This window comes from Mauremys mutica, chromosome 1 (assembly GCF_020497125.1).
Source record: "Mauremys mutica isolate MM-2020 ecotype Southern chromosome 1, ASM2049712v1, whole genome shotgun sequence".
Lineage (NCBI taxonomy): Eukaryota > Metazoa > Chordata > Testudines > Geoemydidae > Mauremys > Mauremys mutica.
Genome location: NC_059072.1, coordinates 214,216,607 through 214,239,449, shown reverse-complemented (window position 1 = coordinate 214,239,449; position 22,843 = coordinate 214,216,607). Strand labels below are relative to the sequence as shown.

The window sequence follows — 22,843 nt, the reverse complement described above, 5'->3', positions numbered from 1 at the left end:
GCATGATCAAGTCACCTCTTAACCTTCTCTTTGATAAGCTAAATAGATGTAGATTCCCACATTTCTCACTATAAGGCAGGACTTCCAGAACTTGTATCATTCTTGTAGCTCCTTTCTGATCCCTTTCAAATTTTTCAACATACAGTACTTTTTGAAGTCTGGATACCAGAATGGGACAGTGTTCCCATAATGGTCTCACCACTACCGTAGACACGGGTAATATCACTTCCCTATTCCTACTTTGTATTTCCCTGTTTACATATTCAAGAATCACACCAGTCCTCTTTGCCACAGCATTGTACTAGAAGCTTCTGATGAGTTGGTTATTTACCAGAACTCTAAATCCTTTTCAGAGTCACTGGTTTCCAAGATACAGTCCCTGTATATGGTTCAATCACTGCTTAAGTGCCTCTTGGTGTCAGGTCAGGGAGTTTCAGGGGATTTTTACTCTAGCACACCCTCTAGTCAGTTGATCTGTTTCTGCGATGATCTTTTCTTGGTGAATTGCCCCTCTGGCCAGGGAACACTTAAATTCAATCTCCTTCCAGGGTTACAAAAGTCCAACTGAAAATTCAAAGATCCCAGTGATAATCCTGCCCCTGTTCAGCTTATCCACAGCCTGTCCCTTGGACTCAGTCTCTGGACACTGCTTTGGATAATGATTCCCCATTTACAGTTACCATTGGAGATCTAGCCGTTAGCTACTTTTTAATCTAATATGCACTACATTAATTGTATACAATGCTACCTTTTATAATCATGTAGCGTGGTACTAAGTCAAACACTTTACAGAAGTCTATTGTGATGCAAATAAGGATGAGGCACTATCTAATCAACTAGAGCAACAGTTTGAAGTTTTGATATCACAGCCTGTAGTTTGTAGGCAATTTTAATATTACTATTTCCAAAGAAAAACAATATAATCCTTATATTTAGGATAACAATTTAATGAGAAAAATAGATCTCTAGAAGATTACTTGCTATGGGCCCTGATCCTACAATTGGTCAATGGGACATATATAATGGGACATAAGTACATATGTATAGTGCTTAAGTGCTTTGCTGAGTTGAGGCTTATATTTAGAAGGATAAAGTACAGTCCATTTATAACTCTGGATTGTGCGATGGAAATAGAACTCACAGTATATATATAATTGTTACAAATTGTCATTAAATGCTATTGATATTCAGAATTAATGCAAAGATGTTGGCGTGAACTACAAATATGTATAGTGCATAATTTACATGGCAACAGAACCAGTTATAAATATTCTGAGTTTTCATAACAGCTTTTAGAAAATTAAAATTTAAGATGTGACAGCTTCCGCTTACATAGAGTAGTATGTCACTTACGCAATGTATTAATGCTAACATTTTAAATGTATAGTTACCATACCTAGTGAAAACAATGGCCTAAAGAAGAGAGATATTTATCTCAAACTGCTGGTTTCATAGTACACTAAAGATTTAAAATAAGAACACAAGCATTCACCTTTGTACACATACTTTTCATGCTAATGAGAAAAGTTATAATGGTGTCATACTGGGCACAAGTGGAATATTTGAGAATATTCTGCTTCACTCCTTTAATGAATAAAGAGGAAATTAGTGAGATGAAAGCTCTAATTAATATCACATTGGCATCTGACTGCAAGTTAAAGGTCCTTAAACAAATTAGAACAATGACAGTACAAATAATATCTATTCCTATTAAGTTCAATAATTTTAATCCTCAAGACGTTTCTCATTATCTTCCCACACTAATACAGGTTGTTTTTATTTGCCAAAAGGAGATTCAGTATAAAACTGACTAGCAAATTTTCAAGTACCTTTATCTACTCACAGGCAGTGCTTTTATGAAGGCTATTAGTGTCTGAACCAGTTCACAATGTCCATGTTATTTAACAGAATTTAAAGTAAACCAATTCTAAAGTTATACTGTGATTAAGAAATAGATGTATTTAATTTAGTAGCAAATGAAGCGCTATTTACTTCCAAAGTGAGCTAAAACAAAAATCCCATAAATATTAGTCTATATCAGTTAGTGCAAATTAATTTTCCCAGGAGTGTTATGGAAAAGTTAAAGTAATTTGCAATCTTCCTTCAGAGTTTGCTTTAGGATAAGTATCAAAATTCTTCTGTCAGATTTACTCAGTGGACGCTGATTCAATATTCTGCTCTCTTCACATATTTGCAAAAGTGTTCTGGAAAAACAGGCTGACAGGAACCTGTGTCAGCCTTTTGCATGATGCAAGTTCCAAGTGTTAGATGTCAAAAGGCAAGCAACTGTTCTGATTTTATTACAGTTCTTATGTTAGTGGCTTTTCAGCTATTACATACCTGGTGCTGATTTATATGGTTGTGCTTCAGGAATTCCATGAATTGGGTAGATCCAGCATATTCCATGGATTTCCCCATTCTCTGACATGGTGATGCTGTTTGGAAATTCAAGTAAAATATATAATTAACTTCGACTAGCTGAGAAACTGGTGTTATTGATGTTAACTTAAAACTGTGGCCAAGACTTTGGGTGCCCAACTTGAGACACTGTGAAAGGCTTATTTAGTCTAAAGGGAAAAAATATGGAAATAATCCTTTCGGATATGTTTGTTATTTTGATTTGTGGTCATATTTCTTGAGTTCTTTCATAGGGCTCACTCCCTTTTCTACTTTTATACTCAAATTATCCTGGACTCCAAAGTTCTCAATGTGCCTGATTATTTTCCATTCCCTTGCATCTTGTGCAATCATTAACAGCTATGCACAGCAGCTTCAAAGTGGATGTAAAATGGAACCAAATCAGAATGGTAGTGTTTTACACCCACTTTGCAAAGAGGTGAATTTATCACACAAGAGAATTAAGAATTGAGCTGTGTATTCAGGATATGAGAACACTTGGTCTGATCTGTTCTCACTTATATCAGTGAAAATTTGGAGCAAGTTTATTGAATTTGGTAGTAATATTAGTGGAAAATCAACAAAAATGGAATCAGAATAAGGCCAAATATATCTCTGATAATTGCTTTCACAAATATATCAAAAGGATATTTACTGATTCAAATTTAGAACTAATTCAAATTAGTTAAAAAAAATGGAAGAATCCAACTGTTGTTCATTTATCTACTATACCTAAAAGCAGTGGCAAGTAATTCTCTTGAGTTTCCAAATTTAAGAAAATGAAAGGCAGGTGTTCAAACTGACTGAGTGCTAGCTACCATTGCAGTTCTTCGTTCAGATGTCTAAACACTTACATAGAAATGTCTCTCAGAATGGACAGATTTCTGCCATCAAAAACACACATACAATTCCATCTGAAGGCAATAGGACAGGGGTCGGCAACCTTTCAGAAGTGGTGTGCTGAGTCTTCATTTATTCACTCTAATTTAAGGTTTTGTGTGCCAGTCATACATTTTAACATTTTTAGAAGGTCTTTTTCTATAAGTCTATAATATATAACTAAACTATTGTTGTATGTAAAGTGAATAAGGTTTTTAAAATGTTTAAGAAGCTTCATTTAAAATTAAATTAAAATGCAGAGCCCCCCGCACCGGTGGCCAGGACCCGGGCAGTGCGAGTGCCACTGAAAATTAACTTGAGTGCCGCCTTTGGCACACGTGCTATAGGTTGCCTACCCCTGCAATAGGAGTTGCATTCATATATCTGAGGAAAAAATATGACCATTGGCTGAAAATGTTCAACAGTGATTTTTTCCTATCACAATAATTACCTTTTCAGTTCTTTGTTTAAATCAGCAGGATCATCATAGGGCCAGTTTTCACCATTCTCCTTCACTACATGAACAATCACCACAGCTTCATACAATTTCATTGTGTCAGGCACAAACAACACCGGGATGTCCAGTTTACCTTTTGGAGGTAGTGGGATTGCTGTAAAATAATACAACAGTTTGTCACTAAGGTGGAAAAAGCTTTGAGTCATTTAGTCACTTTCTATTTATGCATTTCTCTTTGTCTAGTCCACAGAATATTTAATTTGGCCTTTATCATAAAGGACTATTTTCTCAATTAGAACAAAATTATTTTAACCTTTTATTGCAAGAAGTCAAATAATATATTGTTGCTCACAATGAAATGGACAAATGCATGCTTTATTTAAAACCCCAGCTCCTGGAGACAAGTGCTTACATGAAAATCCCAGCTCTCACTTTAAAAAAAAAAAACAACAAAAAAAAACAACCCAAAGTTTTAACCTTAATAGTCATGGAGAAAAGCTTGCAAATGTGACCAGAAGGCACCTTGCAGGCTCAAAAACCTGGAGGTGAATTAAAAACCCCAAATATGTATTTAAGTAATAATTTTAAGGTGATCTCATGATCTTTTGGGATCTGACTCATGAATTTTGAAAAGTTAAATGAGTCTAACACTATGTATAAAGATCCAATCAAAACCAATCCTTTATAAGTGTCATGTCTACACATGGCTAAATTGTTTTTTTTTCCTGGTTCGCCTTTATTTAATGATAAATATTTTGTATGAGAGGAAATAATTAGTACATTTGGACAGGTGACTGAACAATATAAAATACATAATGTAACTTTAAAAACATGCTACTAAAACTAGGTTGATATTTTAGATTTTATCCATGAACATCACACTTTAAATTATTTCATGCTCTATGTTTAAGTTGCATATCACTTACTTTGACAACTATTTCCTTTAAATATATTTTAATATGATTTAGTTCCATGTTTGCAATTGATTTTGCTCATTGTATATTTCATCCCATGTTGCAGGTTGCATTTCTCCCAGAGCCCTTGTTTGTACCTCCCCTTTTTAATTCTTGACCTTCTCAGCATACTTAAAAGCCTACAATGACAATCATTTATAGAAATGGACAGTGCTTAATTTGTAATGAAAGAAGTGCCGGGGCTAACGCAATTTTTTTTACATTCATAACTGATGCAATAAGCCTAGAGGTGCCAGGGCTCAGCCCAGCACAAGCCCTGGAAGTGTCCCATCTTATAGTGAAACCTGACCCTAAACACTCTACTTAGTATGCCATTTTGGAAAGACAGCTTTACATAGATTCACAGATTTTAAGGTTAAAAGACACCATTGTCGTCATCTAGTCTGAGTTCCTGCACAGCACAGACCATATGACTTCCCTGAGTTTTTTGTTTGTTTGTTTCTTTGTATTTGTACTATAACATACAGCATTTTCTCTCATGTTGTTGGAACCCTTCTTCACTGTCAGAAATTCTTTGAAAATAAAGAACACATCACTAGAATAAAAGTTAACAGACGGACAAATTAGTTTTGAGGTTTTAACTATTGAAACTTCAAGTGGAATATTCAAATTCTGTACTGGGCGCTTTAAATCACTATTTTGAACAATCTTTTGATTACACAGAAATGTTTACCTACCAAACTTTTATTTGAAATTTATAAATTGTAAAAACAGGCATAATTTTTCCAGCCTTCCCAGAAGAAAATCTTCTAAAGAGGGTCATCTGAGTATGACCTTCATTTTAGTAATGGTATTATTTTATCCTGGGAGATTCATGTTCAATCACTTGGATGGTAGTACATTTCTTCTCCATGCAGCTTGATTTTTGGTCTGTAGCAAAGCTGGTAGAAATGGCCTGAATCTAGCAGTGAAATAAGTTCTTGGAAACAAAGTAGCAGTATACATTCTCTTTCCTAGTACTCAAATACTAGGTTTGAATCTCTACTAACTCATTTGCTAAATACTGTATTTTGTGTCAGAGTTTGTGTTTTTTTTTAAAGATTAAGTCATCAAGATCTTAATTTCTGTTAAACAAGTTAAAATATAAATTTGTACAATGCTAAGAGTATTCCTGCAGAAATGAATGGATATACTATGAGCTAGATTCTGGAGGGTAACCAGATTTCACAGAGTGAAGTCATGGAGTGTGTGTGTACATGCACACACACATATTGCTCACCTTTACTCTCTCCTGCCCCTGCTCCAGCTCTGTGCATGCTGGTACCCCTGGCACTATGTTAAAAGAGGAGTAAGACCTGCTCTAACTTGTTCAGTCTGCAGTAGTCACTGCGTTTTAACACAAAGCACTAAACACTACTGTACAGCTAAACTTACTGACCCTTGCCACATACAACAATCTACAGAAATTCGAGAGATGGAATGTGCCTGCCAGGATTCAGGGCTTCTGCCCCTCTCCTGCTGAAGCCCCGAGCACTGGCAGGTGGGCCCCACAGGGCTGAAGCCCTGAAACCCCCATCCCCGCAGGGCAGAAGTCCCTAGCCCCACCAACCTGCCACAGGACAGAAGCCCCAAGCTCCCCCCTCCCCCAGTCTGGTAGGTGGAGAATGAGGGGACGTGGAGGGCTCCATGAGCTACATTTTAACTGTAAAAGAGCCGCATGTGGCTTGCAAGCCACATTTTGGGCATCCCTGCTCAGAATATGGTCAGCCCCTAAGGCACTCAAATGCTGTATGCTATATGAAGTGTTGTTTTGGTTGACCTTGTCTGTGAAGACCGAGGCGCAAAAAGCATTGAGTACGTCAGCGTTTTCCACATCATCTGTCACTATGTTGCCTCCTCCATTCAGTAAGGGTCCCACACTTTCCCTGACCTTCTTGACATCATAGACAAAAGTCTACATTACAGAAATTGTCATCACAAATGACACCCTAGCCAGCAGTTTCAGCAGAGACTAAATGGGCCTGGAGAATGAACTATTTTAAAGTGCACCAGGGTTGAAACACATTGGTAGGGCAATTTGGGAAAGCTTGTATTGGCACTACCCAAGCTGTGACCATCTGTACCATATTTCTGTCACCTTTCAATTGCACTTAGCATTTTTTTAAAATTGAGACTTTTTTTTAATCTGTAATAGCTAAGCTTGGAAAGATTAGTTTTTTGTTGGTAAATGTCTAGATTTCATTGTACATGCTGAAACTGATGAGAAAATATTTCCATTGATAACTGAAATTTGTAGATGGACAAAGTAAGAAAAATGCTGCTTGCAATGTTATTAGTTTGATTTAAGGATATCTACTTTGTATATTTTGACATATGATGTGTTTTAAAGATCATAAAGCTTTAACTTTTGAATCTCAGTATCTGCTGTCATTAAATAATTATTGTCTGACACCTCCCCCCAATTATTTTGTACAACTGTGGAAATTTAAAGAGATATAAATTGGGAAAAAAGAGTCAGAATAAACAGATATTAGACATTTTTGGTAGACATTTTTCTGCTGTTTAATACTACATGTTGCACCTTTTTTGAACAGAAAGTCTCTATTCCTGAGAACCACCTAGGAGTCATGACTTGAATAGCAGAACTTCCAGTGTGGGGTGAAGCATCTGACAAGCATGCTGAGACACCAGATGGCAACTGGTTGGAAGTTTCATCGGTGGAAGAGGAGCAAGTTAAATGAGCTAAGGACACCAAATTTGTCTCAGCCAGATTGGTGCAACTAAAATGACCCTGGCCTTGTCTTGTTTGATATTTTTCAGTACTTTCAAAAGTAATGGTGTTGATGGATATGCATAAATAAGGGGTCTCGCTCTCCCTCCCTCAAGCAAACTTTCATGCACTGTGTGTTGGCGGTGATTGCATACAAGTCTACCTTAGGAAACTCCCAAGTTAAGGGTTTGTTGTTGAGGACTCATGAGTCTAGCTCCCATTTAATTTTCGGAGAAGTGTCTGCTGAGCTCATTGGCGATGCTGTTTTGAATACCTGGAAGGTAAGAAGCTGAGATGACTATCTGGTTGGCTATGCACCAAATCCAGAGTTTATTGCTTTGCACAGAATGTGGGGGAACATGCCCCTGCCTATTGATATAAAACATCCAGGCCACACTGTTTGTTATGATCGTGACTGATTTGACTCTTATCAGAGGAAGGAAGTAAAGGTAAACAGTTCTGACTTCTCTCAACTCTAGAAGTTTGATGCGGAGAAGCTGCTCTTGGGATGATGATTTGCCCTGTATTGTGAGAGGCACCAGATGTTGGCCCCCACTGCAAGAGGGAAGCATCTCATATTGCCATAATGCAAAGGGAATCATGAATATGTGGGACTCCTGCACAGACCTGAGGACGGTCTTTCCACCAGCTGAGTGACAGCAGAATACAGACACTTGCTTGTCCAGTCTGTGCTTGTTCAGTATATAGACTGTCCTGAGCCATCCCTGAAAGCATCAAAGATGTACCTTGATGCTTAGGGTTACAAAAACACAAGCTTCCATATTTCTCAATAATTGAAGACAATTCCTTACTGAGGTTTGAGGGCTGAGATGAATCTTTGAGATAAGATTCTTTAGGATGAAAAATCTGTCTGTAGGTAAGTGAGCCCAGCCTGCCACCAAATCCAGAGAATCTCCTGTGAAATCTATATTCTATACTGGTGTCAGAGCAGACTTCTCAAGATTTAGTTGGGGGCCTAGTCAGTGGAATAATAAGCTTGTCATTTGTACTGCTGACCACACCTCTTGATAAGTTTGGCTCCTGAGCAATCAATCATCGAGGTAAGGGAAAACAATTATCTTTAAACAACGAAATTGGGTGGCTACAAAGACCATGATCTGTGAAAATACCTTTAGGCCGAGGAGAGGCTGAAAGGGAGAATGCAACACTAGTAGTGGTTGACTACAAAGTGAAGAAACCTCTTGTGAGAGGGATGAATTGTGACATGAAATTAGGCATCTTGAAGGTGTGATGGGGCAAGGCGAGATGCCTACAGTAAAGTAGTGAGAAACAGGTATGTTAGCCCCAGGCTAAACAAATCTCTGGTATCATGGTAAGCAAATGGCAGTTGCTCCAGGTTAATCAAGACACCTGGGGCCGATTAAGATCCTTCTAGAAGGCAATGGAGATAGCTACATTGATTGGGACACCTGAAGCCAATCAAGGGCTGGCTGGAACTAGTTAAAAGCCTCCCAGTTAGTCAGTGAGGTGCGTGTGTGAGGGGTTGGGAGCAAGAGGCGCAAGGAGCTGAGAGTGAGAGGGTGTGCTGCTGGAGGACTGAGGAGTACAAGCATTATCAGACACCAAGAGGAAGGTCCTGTGGTGAGGATAAAAAAGGTGTTTGGAGGAGGCCATGGGGAAGTAGCCCAGGAAGTTGTAGCTGTTATGCAGCTGTTACAAGAGGCACTATAGACAGCTGTGATCCACAGGGCCCTGGGCTGGAACCCGGAGTAGAGAGCAGGCCCGGGTTCCCCCCAAACCTCCCAACTCCTGATCAGACACAGGAGGAGTTGACCCAGACTGTGGGTTCCACCAGAGGGGAAGATCACTGAGGTGAGCAAATCCGCCAATAAGTGCAGGACCCATTAAGGTAGAGGAGGCACTCTGTCACAAAGGTCAAGAATCACAAACTAATCCCTGGAATCTATGGAGGGAATTATAGGTGAAAGGGTCACCGTCCTGAATCTATGTTTTACACAGTTGTTCAGACATCTAATATCGGTCTCTCTCACCATGGTTCTTTTTTGGAACCAGAAAGTGCTTGGAATAAAACCCCTTTCCCCTGTATTGCACAGGAATGGGACCTATAGATCCTAAGTGTAGAAGAGAATTGACCTCCTGCCTCAGCAACTGATTGTGAGAGGGGTCCCTGAAAAGGGACAGGGAAGAGGTGTGGGCGGGGGAGGGTGGAAGTGAAATGGATGGGATAACTAGATGTTACTACCTCCAAAACCCATTTGTCGCATGTTATGCTCTCCCACAGAGCTCAAAATGGTTTCCAAAGGGGGAAAGGAGACTGGGATGGTGGAGCAGTAAATCCCTGTTGAGCGAGTGATCCAGACTCTTGATCAAACCATCAAACTGATGCTTGGATGACACAGATGGCTGGGATGAGGGAGTCGTTGCAGTAGCTGGCTTCTTTTTAAAATATCTAGGCCTCTTGGCCCGTGTGGCCTACAGAAGGTAGAATAATGGGGTGGAAAAGATCTCTACATCATCTGAGTCTTGCTAATCTTTCTCTGTTTGCAGGCATATAGTTCCTGAGAGATCAGAGCATGGCCCTCAAGTCCTTCAAGGTGTGAACGATAGAATCATAGTAAGTGTAGGACTGGAAGGGACCTCAAGAAGTCTTCTAGTTCAGTCCACTGCACTCAAGGCAGGACTAAGTATTATCTAGACCAGTGGTTCTCAAACTAGGGCCACCACTTGTTCAAGGAAAGCCCCTGGCAGGCCAGGCCGGTTTGTTTACCTGCCACGTCCACAGGTTCAGCCGATCGCAGCTCCCAGTGGCCGCGGTTCACCGCTCCAGGCCAATGGGAGCTGCAGAAAGTGGCGCAGGCCGAGGGACGTACTGGCTGCCGCTTCCTGCAGCTCCCATTGGCCTGGAGCAACGAACTGTGGCCACTGGGAGCTGCGATCGGCCGAACCTGCAGATGCGGCACGTAAACAAACCGGCCTGGCCCGCCAAGGGCTTTCCCTGAACAAGCGGTGGCTCTAGTTTGAGAACCACTGATCTAGACCATCCTTGACAGGTGTTTGTCTAACCTGTTCTTAAAAATCTCCAATGATGGAGATTCCATAACCTCCCTCGGCAATTTATTCTTGTGCTTATCCATTCTGATAGTGAGGAAGTTTTTCCTAATATCCAACCAAAACTGCTCTTGCTGCAATTTAAGCCCATTGCTTTTTATCCTGTATTCAGAGGTTAAAGAGAACATTTTTTCTCTCCTCCTTGTACCTGAAAACTGTTATAATGTCCCTCCTTAATCTTCTCCAGACTAAACAGGCCCTATTTTTTCAATCTCCCTTCATAGGTCATGTTTTCTAGACCTTTAATCATTTTTGTTGCTCTTCTCTGGACTTTCTCCAATTTGTCTGCATCTTTCCTGAAATGTGGAACCCAGAACTGGACACAATACTCCAGTTGAGGCCTAATCAGTGTGGAGCAGAGTGGAAGAATTACCTCTCATGTCTTGCTTCCAACACTCCTGCTTGTACATCCTAGAATGATATTTGGATTTTTTTCAACAGTGTTTGCACTGTTGACTCATATTTAGCTTGTGGTCCACTTTGACCCCCAGATCCCTTTCTGCAGTACTCCTTTCTGGCCAGCCATTTCCCATTTTGTATGTGTGCAACTGATTGTCCTTCCTAAATGGAGTACTTTGCATTTGTTCTTATTGAATTACATCGTATTTACTCCAGACCATTTCTCCAATTTGTACAGATCATTCTGAATTTTAATCCTATCTGCCAAAGCACTTGTAACCCCTCCCACCTTGGTATCATCTGCAAGCTTCATAAGTGTCCTTTCTATGCCATTATCTAAATAATTGATGAAGATATTGAACAGAACAGGAAGATATTGAACAGGACCCTTTTTGATATGCTCTTCCGGCTTGACTGTGAACTACTGATTACTATTCTCTGGGAACAGTTTTCCAGCCAGTTATGCACCCTCCTTATAGTAGCTCAATCTAGTATTTCCTAGTTTGTTTATGAGAAGGTCATGTGAGACAGTATCAAAAACCTTACTAATATACCACACATCTACTGCTTCCCACAAGGCTTGTTATCCTTTCAAAGAAAGCGATTAAGTTGCTCTTATATGATTTCTTCTTGACAAATCCATGCTGACTGCTACTTATTACTTTATTATCTTCTAGGTGTTTGCAAATTGATTATTAATTATTTGCTCCATTATATTTCCAAGTACAGAAGTTAAGCTGACTGGTCTGTAATTTCCCGGGTTGTCCTTATTCCCCTTTTTATAGATTGGTACTATATTTTTCCAGTCCTCCTCTTGCCATACTTCTTATCTTTCTACACAGCAGGACAGTTTGGTCTTGTGCCCTAATAATTTTTCTCTAGAAAAACTGCCAACTCTCTTGAACTGTTTTTCCTATTAGACTTGCTTCCCATGGGATCTTAGCTACCAACTCCCCGAGTTTTCTAAAGCCTGCCTTCTTGAAATCCATTATCTTTATTGTGTTTTCCCTCCCACTATTCCTTAGCATCATGAACTCATCATTTCATGATCACTGTCACCCAACCTACCTTCCATTTTCAAAACCATAACCATTTCCTCCCTATTTGTCAAAATGAAATCTAGAACAGCCTCTCCCCTAGTAGCTTTCTCCATCTCCTGAAATAAAAAATTGTCTCCAATACATTCCAAGAACTTGTTGGATAATGTGTGCCCTGCTGTGTTATTTTCCCAATAGATGTCTGGGTAGTTGAAGTAGCACAAGGTAGTAGTCAGAGGGTTGGATGATCCTCAACAATCCCTCTCGTACCATCTCGGATATGAGCCCCTGGCAGGCAGGCAACATACCTTCTAGGATGCCATGTCAGGATGACGGATGGGTGCCTCCGGTCCCCTCAGAAGAGAGTCACCAATCACCACTACCCTACATTTCCTCCTGGGAGTGGTGTCTGCGATCCTCCCAGTCTCGGGGGGGCACCTGGCTTCTTCACTTTTGGGGGCGATTCCTGATTGATCGTTACCGGGGCAGCATAACCGTTCTTCATCACCGAGGGTGAGTTGGGAGTAGGGGCAGAGCACTGCCTGCTGCCAGAAGTAACCAGCAGCCAGTATCCTCCCTGTGACAGAGCCATATCATCCTCCCTGCGGATATGACAGCAGTCCTATCTAGCTGGATAGCTTCCTCAGCTTTGGATATCTCCATATGAATACTCTCAATGAATTCCCGGTGTGCATGGATGCTCCTCAGTCGATCATCCACCTCCTGTAGCTCTTCCACCTGCTTCCTAAGAGATTCCACCAGCAGACACCTTTCACAGTGGACGGATTCCCCTAGCCTGGCTTTCTGAGAGTGGGAAATGCAGACCATAGTCTCTGCAAATCCACACCAGGATCTGAGTAGAGGCATCCATGGTTAGGTTGTCTGTCTGGATACAGGTGCAGGTGGAAGAGACAGGAGCAGTGTTGGCACTGGCGATGCAGCTTTTCCTAACCATAGCGATTATATTATGACTTCCTCTTATGAACTCCCCTGTTTGCTGCTCTTGCTCACTAGCTCCCCTTAACCTCTGTCTTTTAAGGCCTTCTCTCCAAGGTCAGCCCTACCGCCTCGTTAGTCACATAGGGGGAGGATGATCACAAGGCTGATCGAGGCTGATCAAAGATGATCCTTGGAACAAAGGCTCAAACAGTGAAGGGAATCATCAGCAGACTCTGAAAACAATTTGTGACCATCAAAAGTGAGATCTTCAGCAGTACTTTGCACCTTGCTACGAAAGCCCAACAGTGGTGGCCAAGATACTTGACTCATGACTATGGCAGTGGAAATGGACCAAGCTGCAGCATCAGCTGCATCTAGGGAGGCCTGCAATGATGTCCTTGCTAAAAGCTGACCTTCCTGTATGATGGCCTTGAATTGCTCATGATGCTCCTCTGGTAGAGATTCAGTAAAGGTGTTACTTGTTTTGTTGTTCAAATGGTCATACTTTGATGTAGGCACCTGATGGTTTGCTATTCGAAACTGCAGTGTTGCCAAGGAGTAACTCTTACAACCAAAGAGGTCAAGACTCTGCTGGTCCTTATATCAGGGGTACACATAGCTTTGCGTTATATACCACATTCATATATATACCACATTTATATCTCACATTCATGAGAGAATAAAAACTCACTCTCGGTCTGGGATGTAGTATTTTTTAATCCGCATGCTTACAAGTAGGTGATGGTTGACAGCCCTCGGTTCCTGTTCCTCAATAGTCAGTTCCAGGGCCGACCTCAGGGAAAATGGCACCCTGGGCGAATTTGCATTTTGGCGCCACTCCCATTATCCCTGCCCTCCACAGGCTCCCTGCCCATCACCGCTAGGCCCCACTGCCTCCCCCAGTGTTTAATTTGTATTGAGAGAGATGCCAGAGCTCAGCCCTAGCACAAATTAAGCACTGGCAAGATGGCCTGATATCGGCAGCTGCTAGCCAGGCACCCAGCTCTGAAGGCAACTTCACCACCAGCAGCAGCGCAGAAGTAAGGGTGGCACGGTAGATGGTGTATTGCCACCCTCACTTCTGCTCTGTTGCTGTGGCTTGTGGTGCCTGGGGCTCAGCATGTGGCTCCAGGCAGGCTTTGCACTGTCACACAGGGGCTGCATCTTGCCAGATCCCACGGCCCTCCTGCAGACCTTTGGCCACTCCTGGCTTATTAGGACACCATTTCAGATTTTGGTGGGGGTGCGGAGAGGCAACTTTAACAGTGATTCCAGGGGATACTTAGGCACCTGAAAACTCTTGGGTTTTTTGCAGATAACTTAGAAATTAGCTGTTGATTTCACTGTACACACACACGAATATACAAACGTATTTTCATCAGTAATAATTGAAATTTACAGATAGGGAAATCCAAAAAAATGCTGCTTGAGAACTTGTTAAAGTCAAAATTCAGTGATACAAACTTCTGAATTAGAGACTAGTGAATGATTAGTTACATCAACAAATCATTTCTGGTTTTAGGATATTTATTTTGTAAATCTTGACATGTGATATTGACACTTAGTGGTTTTTGCAGTATTGTTGTAGTCATGTTCATACCAGGATATGAGAGCCACAAGGCGGGTGAGGTAATATCTTTAATTGGACTAACTTTGGTTGGTGAAAGAGAAACTCTCAAACCTAGAGAGCTCTTCTCCAGGTCTGTGGAGCTCAAAAACTTGTCTCTTTCACCAACCAAAGGTGGCCCGAACAAAGATATTACCTCACCCACCTTGTCTCTCTGTTTGTGTTGTACAGCTTTAAAGCCTGAACTCTTTGAATCTCAACTTCTACTGCCATTAAAAAAAAATCTGGCCTCCCCCCCATAACCTCCTACACTTGTGAAAATTAAAAATCATAACAATACAAAAAAGCTTGAAAATAAACAATTGATATTACACATCAAACTAATAAAAATTGCACTCTACCAAGCCTATTTGCAAGCCACCAGGGCATCAGGACTGCAGCAGGGGGAGGGAGGGGACAGAGCTTATCCCTACTAGAGTTATGTCCCAGTTCAAGGGCCTGAAACTGTAAGTCACAATCACACATTGTCCTCACCCTAACAGCAGGACCCTCAGCAACTTCCAGAGGATGAACAAGGTTTGCAGGATATTGGACTAAGTCAGAGATGTGAGTAAAAAAATGAGCTTATTTATTCTTGATGCAGTATAGAAATGGGCACAGCTCTTTGCCCAACAGCTTAGATAAGGCCCTGCCCCAATGAATTTCAGTATACTGTTAAGTACAACTAGTAGAAACAGATACAGTTACAAACAGAAAGTCTGAGGGTGGGGATAGGCAATCAAGAACTGAAAGAAAGGGAGATGGGTTTCCGAGAAGGTTAAAGCAGGTTTTTACCACCTACTTAATGGTTAATCTGCCATTAAAATGGAACTACAGAACCACTGTGCTGGGAACATTCCTGGGACAGGGCACAGTGCAGTGAATCTGCATGCTACTCCTCTACCCACTGTGGCTCCCACTCCCACTTCTGTTCAGAATGGGGGTGGGGAGAGGCACATGGGGGAGCGATCTCATACCTATTTATCTCCTGTGCACCCACCTGCCTGACTTTGGGGAGGCAGCCCCCGGGACCAAGCCAATGAAGCTTCTGAGCCAGGGAAGCAGAGAGGATCCTTACCTCCCGCCTCCATACAGCTCCCAGCTATTTGGTGCACTTGCTGTTTGTTTGCCTCTCTCCATCCCAAGCTCCAGCAATTGCCGTGGAGGGGGGTGGGGGCAGGAGAGGGGTTGGCAGGCAAACCCTACAGGTACCCTGCAGGGAGGGGGAGGGGAACTCAGCAGGCAACCCCTGGCAGAAAACTGGGGTGCATGTGACCCTGTGTGCCCCCCCATGTGTCATCTCTCTGCAGGGGAGGGATGGGACCAGGCTGCAGCATCCAGGTTAGCGAGGTGTTCACCTCTGCAGAGCTAAGTGTGCGCTCCCCAGCCTGCTGGCAGTGACAGGAGAAAGAGCAAATCCTTTCCTGGACAAGTATGAGGCCCTTAGGGGCTGACAGTAATAAAGGTAATAATTGGAGATATACCAATCTCCTAGAACTGGAAGGGACCTCAAAAGGTCATCTAGTCCAGCCCCCTGCCTTCACTAGCAGGACCAATTTTTGCCCCAGATCCCTAAGTGGCCTCCTCAAGGATTGAACTCACAACCCTGAGTTTAGCAGGCCAATGCTCAACCACAACCTAGATAGCAGGGAGGCTGCCCCAAGCCCCCTGCTGGGACACATAGAGGCAAGCTGCTGGCGCACACACACCCCTCCTCTCCCACCCCCGAACCTCAGCCACCCATCCCTGAGATCAGATCAGGAGCCTCTTCCAGCCCAACTCCAGGCCTGGCTTCTAATGCAGGGAGCCTTCTATCCCAGGAAAGGGGGGAGCCCTGGGCACCCCCTGCTCCCACCAGAGGAGTTACCTGGCTGAGTGCCTAGCCAAGGTGCAGCTTGGGTTCGCCCTCTCCGGTGCTGCCTGTCTCTCCCCTGGCTGGCTGCCTGCCTCTGTAAGCCCAACTGGCTCTTGGTTGGCAGGTCAGGTCAGGTCACATGAGGTATCAAACTGTGCCCCCTTTAGCTCATCGCCCTGCGCTTTCGCTCCGATTGCCCAGGTCAAAGGCCGGCCCTGGTCAACTCTTTTGGTTGAGATGGAGGGAGTGGAGGCTGGAGTGAATGTTATGCTCCCTACAGGATAAATGGTACAAGGGGTCCCAGTAAGGCCACCGGAGGGCTCACAGGACATAGGAGGAGGCATCAACTATTGATCTTACCAGGTTAATGGGGGCTGAAGTCTTCTGTCCTCTGTCCATGTCAGTGTGGGTAGCAGAATGATGTCAAACATAATAAACAGGAGAACTCTGTACAGAAATCTGAGATTCAGAAGAGTCATCCTCAACATAATCCAGAGGGGATGGCAACTGCTCATCCTGGATATAGGAAGTCATGAGTAAGATGGTATAAATGAAAGATGCAGAGTCAGTGACCCAGCAAATCTCGATTCGAGTAGCTGTCCAGTACTGGTAAGTAATGGTGATTCCAACTCATTGGAGACAAGGAGGTCCTTCGAGAATCGCAGCTGCCATTGGTATATAAGCGGAAGATAGATAAGATCCTGTGGAGGTTGGATTCAGTGCTGATGCTACGGATGCCGAACACTTGGTGTAAGAATGTCCAAGGTCAGGCTCCACTGATACAAATGCAGAGGTACTTAATGATGGTATAGGTACTAGGGGTACAGCTAGATCTGGTGGTGCAGATCTCTTTGAGGAAGAATCTCTATCAGCCTTGATATAGTGGTCCACAATTGAAGAGGTCCTCGGTGCCAAGTCCTGTTTTGTAGTATGACTCTTACATGACACTTTAGATGCCTTCACAGTACTGAAGCCAATCAGAGACTTTATGGAATTTCATCTGGGACCTGAGGTCTCTGGAGCTATCTTGTGAGTTCATATAAAGTTTTCTGTACCATCGACACCAATGCAGATGCTACCTTGCCTGAGGCATTTGATGACGGAGACCCTGAGATGGACATAGCAGCAGTGCTTGTATCCCTCAAGGCTCTGAGTGACTGGGATCCTGAGGTAGATGGGGCACTAACTACTTGAAGACTTGGGTATGGGGGGTTGTCAGAACCGAGGCCAGAAGCTGGTCTTAGGGCTTTCTCTGTCATCAGTAATTAAACTTGATCTCCCTGTTTTTCTGAGATCTCATTTTGAAGGTGTAGATTTTGCACTTACTGGGGATATGATTGACTCCCAAACAGTGAAGACACTGAGAATGCCCATAACTGACTGGGATAGATTCCAGGAAGGAAAGAGTCTTTGTAAAACCCAAGAATCCTGGCATTCCCTAGAACTAAAGTTCAGAATAACCCCCTTAATGAGGAAAAAAATGAAAGGAAAAAGGAGGGGACTGCAGTCCCAACAACTACTACCAAGCTAAACTAACTAATGTTACACTACTAAACTGAGGCAAGCAGGAGCAGCTCTATGTTGTCTCAGACCAAAGGTGGCTGACAAGGAACTGAGGGCGCTTCTCCCATGCAGACCTATATGTCCTTGGAATGGTGCACAAGGACACGTAGGGCACATGTGTGGGCCAAACAGGCACTGCTGCCAAACATCTCCAAGCAAAGGCACAGGGGTGGAAGCACACCTGAAGGGGATTACCCATGTGGACACTTCTTGAAGAAACCAGGATTTCTGAGCCTCAATATTCTCCTGTGGGCAGCAAATAGCTGTGAAACCCAATAATAAATGTGTGCTTCAATTCCTAGTGGCTGGCCCACAGATGATCACAGCCTACTACTGCTATGTGTTTCTCTTTGGCTCAAGTGGCAGAGGTCTGTGCAGTGGCTTACAAGTTCCAAGCCTGATGATGAACCATGTGGGAATCAATGTGTTTCTACATGATGAAATCTGAAAAAAAACAAATTCTATTTTTTTAAAACCTAGGAAGCTACAACAACAACAAAAACTATCCTCTCATTTTGACTCATTTTCCCTCCACTCTCTTCAGGGTTGACTGCTCAGCAAAGGGATTTGGAGAAAAGGATAAGAGTGGTAAAGCCCTGTCCCCCAGTTTCCTCCTGTTGGAAAACAGCTCTAGACACCAATATAGCTTTCCCTGGTCTTTAAAGCCACTACTTTCCACTTCTGATTGGGTCTTTAGAAAAGCAGCTAGCTAGTCAGCTGCCTCAATGTTCCTGCTGCAAGCACCAGAACTACATCTCAGCATATAGCGGGGTGTGATTTCAGTCCACCTCAGCATCAGCTGTCTGTACTGGTAGCTAGGGATACCTGGAGTGCAGTGGTGCTCTGGTGATGTTTCCTTCCCCTGGCTATGACATCAAGGCTGATGGGTAAAAGGACAGTCTGGCATACTGTTGCTACACCAGACTATACTACCTGGAAAATCTCCAGCTAGCCAGTCAAGCTACCTTTATGGCCCCTTTGCATTGCCAGAGCAGCACAGGGGTAACAGCTGGGCTGCAGATTTGGTCCCCTAGCTCTCTGAAAAAATGACATTAATAAAGTAAGTTGTGGTTTTTTTCAAAAGCTACAAATTAGATGAGTTTATTTTTATTTTCAGTTATTGTAAGGTATGAAAAAGCCTGAGAAAGTTTGGAGAATGATTCTGTGTCCGACTGTGTATACAGTAGCTAATTCTGCTTGTTAAAGAACATGAGTGCTTCTTAAAATAAATATTGTAATGATGAATCTATGTGATTGCATCCTGATCTCCAGTTAGTGGAAAACTGGTCATTAAACACCACACTAATTTTGTAATACCACTGCTAACTCATGATACAGCTCAATAAACATTATTATTATAAACTATTTATAATGACAATAATTCTTACATTATTAGGCTTGCTTATGATTGTTAACTAACCAACTGGTCATTACCTGCTAGTAAAGATTGATTTCCTTATGATTTTGCCTAATTAATAAAATAGATATGAAATATGCAAAAACCATATGCTGCTTTCTGTTTCTCTCTGTCATTTTTATTTGGTATGTATCTGCCTGCAAACACTGCATATTAAGGACTTGTTTCTACTTCTCTCTAAGTATTTATATTGTAGTAACCCTGTAGCATACAGCCACGAAATATCCATAACTCTCTCTCTAGAGAGTTCAGTAGCAGTATATCTTTAATTAACAATACACTGTCACAATTTCTAATGACCTTTGATCTAGGTAATGACAGTTACATGCTATTTTCTTTATTGGTGAGGAAACAGATGGTCTTTTGTAATTAGACCCTAATACATTGAGGGCTTTGAAAATTGGGAACATAACCTTGAATTGGATTAGATATTGAATAAAAAGACAGTGTAGCATGTTCTAATTTACCTGTGACACTTAGAAGTTGGGCTGCTGCATTCTGAGCCATTTGAAATGTTTGTGTCTACTGTGTTAGCCCTAGGTACGGTGCACTTCAAGAAATAGCCTTTATTTAAGAAATGAAGGTGTGGATAACTATGGCCAAGTTTTCATCTGTGTGAGGACTGGATGCATTTTTCTTTCCAGGTGGAATGGGAAAAGATATTTATAGCCATTGCTGCAGCTTGGAAATTCAGACATATGAGGTACGACTATGCAAAACTCTGCTAATCTAGGGATGAACATGGAGTGGGCCATGGATTCCTCAAGATCTCTGAAAGGCTTCCCCTTGCTTACTGACTGCACTTTTATCTTACCCAAGTTGAGTTTCAGCCAGCTGTTAATCACCTGGACATATGTTTCTTCGCAGCACTAAGGTAGGCAGGTTATGGTGTGGTCAGCTTTAGAAAGGACTATATCATTGATTTATTACTGGCAATTGAGCTTGCAGCATCTCAGTACGTCTTCCAGTGCTTTATCATAGATGATGAACTGGAGCCCTGTGAGATTCCACAGGTGAATACTCTGGGTGGGGAGGAGCAGCTGCCCATCACAACCTTCTGAGATCTAAGTGAAATAAGCAGAACCATCTGGCAGCAAGTCTCTCTCTTCTTGCTAGGTTCCCCAAAAAGGCTATCATGACCTCAGGATCATCTATGTTTAAAGCAGTAGATAGGTCTGCAAAAATCAGTCATCATTGTCTTGTCACTGTCCATCACTAGGAGCACAGTATGATTGGCACTCACTTTGTGTCACAGTCAGAATCCTCATGGGGAAAGGATATTAACAGACGTTAGATGTTGCTGGAAATGATTTGCTAATACCTCCTCAGTGAATTCACTCAGAAGGGGAGGATTTAAGATCAGGTAGTTAGGGAGATATTGCCAGGGCTCTGGTAGGTTACTGTCCCTGAGGGATGCATTGTTAACACTAGTGTGCAGAAGGCCCAGGTGATCTTTGCTTGCCTTCACCAGCTAGAAGACACAAAATTCTGGCTTGCGTGTGGACTTCCCTTGGCACTTTCTTAGTGACTGGTCCTTTGTTAAATGGGAAAGTGGATATATATCAGTGCTTCAGGCTGATTTATACTGATTCTGATACTCTGGTGAGGCTGCTTCAGACCCTCCCCTCCACTTGGCAGTGAGCTTTGCCTGGGGTCATGGGTGGGTAGGTATAGCAGTCTGACTTGCCTGTTCTACACTGGTCTTGCACAGCTGGGTAGTTTGTGTAAATGGAAAGAATGCTTCCCTGGATGGGGCTCTGATGTCAGTGTTTCAAATCTAGAATTCGGGGCCATTATGATTGCTTTTGAGGATGTTTCTTCCCTTATTAGAAAGGTCAAGAAAGGACTATAGAAATCAGACCTTAACCAGAGATACACAAATGTCTATTTCAAACTTGCAAAATAATTGAAATTGTTTTGAGAATTGTTGGGGTTTGTTTAAAAAAAGTGAGTGGCATGAGAAGAAGAATACCTGTGCCAAGTCTTTACCCCTTATTTGAATGATTTCACAACATCACTATTACAAGCATTCAGAGGACAATGTAGTAGAGACAGAGTGTTTATAAGCTGTTGTAGACGGGTTGGACTCACCCCTGTGGCGCCTCCTGCTGGTGACTCCGGGAATTAGCTCAGCAGCGCTGGAGCGCCCTCTGCAGGCCGGTGATCCACCTGTCCTCAGGCCCGAATCCCTCCCTGGACCCCGGTGCCCTTTTACATGGGGGTGCTGCCCCCTGGCAGTAACCCCTATTCTCTCAGGGTTTCCCCTCTCCTCAGGGAACCCTCACCCTCTATCCCCACCTTGCCTCAGTATATGGCTACTGCCAGTCATTGTCTAGCCCCACACTCTGGGGCAGACTGCAGTATCAGCCTACTCATCACAGGCAAAGGGGTTTGGACCTGCTGCCTTGGCCTACCCCCGGGCTACCCTCTGCAACCCCCAGTACCAGTTGGCCCTTTGCTAGGCCTCAGCCTGGGGCTTTCTAGGCTGGAGCTCCCCAGCTCCTCAGCCTTTCCCCAGCCCTGCTTCACTCTAGGTACTTTGCCTATAGCCCCTGCAGCCAGGCCCTTCTTCCTCTTCAGGCAGAGGAAGACTGTCTTTTTTTCTGGCCTCCCTGGCCTTGTTATAAGGCCTGTGGCTCAGTTTGGGGCGTGGCCCCAGCTGCAGCCACTTCCCCAATCAGCCCAGCCTTGAGAGCAGCTGCTCTCAAGCCCTGCCAGGCCACTTTTAAACCCCTCAGGGCAGGAGCAGAGGTTCACCCTGCTACAGCTGTGTTTGCCATTTCATGACTCCTGCATTTTATAAAATTTTGTACAAGTCTAACAGACACTTTGTGACTTATTTCATTTAGAGCTTTAAATTAGAAGGATTTCTTTGTGGTACTAAAGCATGGATACAAGTTAAACAATTGCTATTTAAATGAAAACAAATGGATCGAGAATAGAGCTCTGTAATTAAATATGTAGTTTTCTTTAATGCAATTTATTTGGTTTTTAAATGAAGCCTGTCTAAAAGGCCAGGCATGAGCTTTCCTGTTCATTTATAAAATTATCCTTCTCTAACTAATAACTAATAGTTGCTGCTGAAATAAAAAAACTACTTAACGTATGACAGCAATATCTATAACCTTTATTTATCATAAAAAGTATAGTAATAACTAATGCTACAATACCTAAGATTGAAGTTCATTTCTCTGGTGATAACCATAACAAAGAAAATTACATTTTTAATAGTTTAACTTTTAGATAAAATATACTAGTAATAGAAGTTAAATAATGATGAGCATACTCTTGTTTAGGATAAATACATAGTATCTTAGTGATGGTCTTTTTTCATCCCTAACACAAGGTTTCTGCCTGATACATTTTAGGAGAAAATCCCCACCACCTCCACACTCCCATGCCATATTTGAGTAGCCAAGTTTGATGCAGGAATGTTCTGTGGTGGTGAGGGGAAGAAATAACCTCCCAGGCTGTCAAGTATCAGAGGGGTAGCCGTGTTAGTCTGGATCTGTAAAAACAG

The 22,843-nt window shown here is 42.5% G+C and overlaps 1 protein-coding gene across 2 annotated transcripts in view; it reads right to left on the bottom strand.

The window, feature by feature from the left end:
- Positions 1 to 22,843, bottom strand: part of CFAP47 (cilia and flagella associated protein 47) — a 647,660-nt gene that overhangs the window by 66,577 nt on the left and 558,240 nt on the right. For both annotated transcript variants that reach the window (XM_045022903.1, XM_045023700.1), the window contains 2 exons: positions 3,728 to 3,887; positions 2,341 to 2,435 (listed from right to left, as the gene is read on the bottom strand). In XM_045022903.1, the coding sequence (XP_044878838.1) occupies positions 2,341 to 2,435; positions 3,728 to 3,887 (255 nt within the window). The remainder of the gene's footprint in view (positions 1 to 2,340; positions 2,436 to 3,727; positions 3,888 to 22,843) is intronic.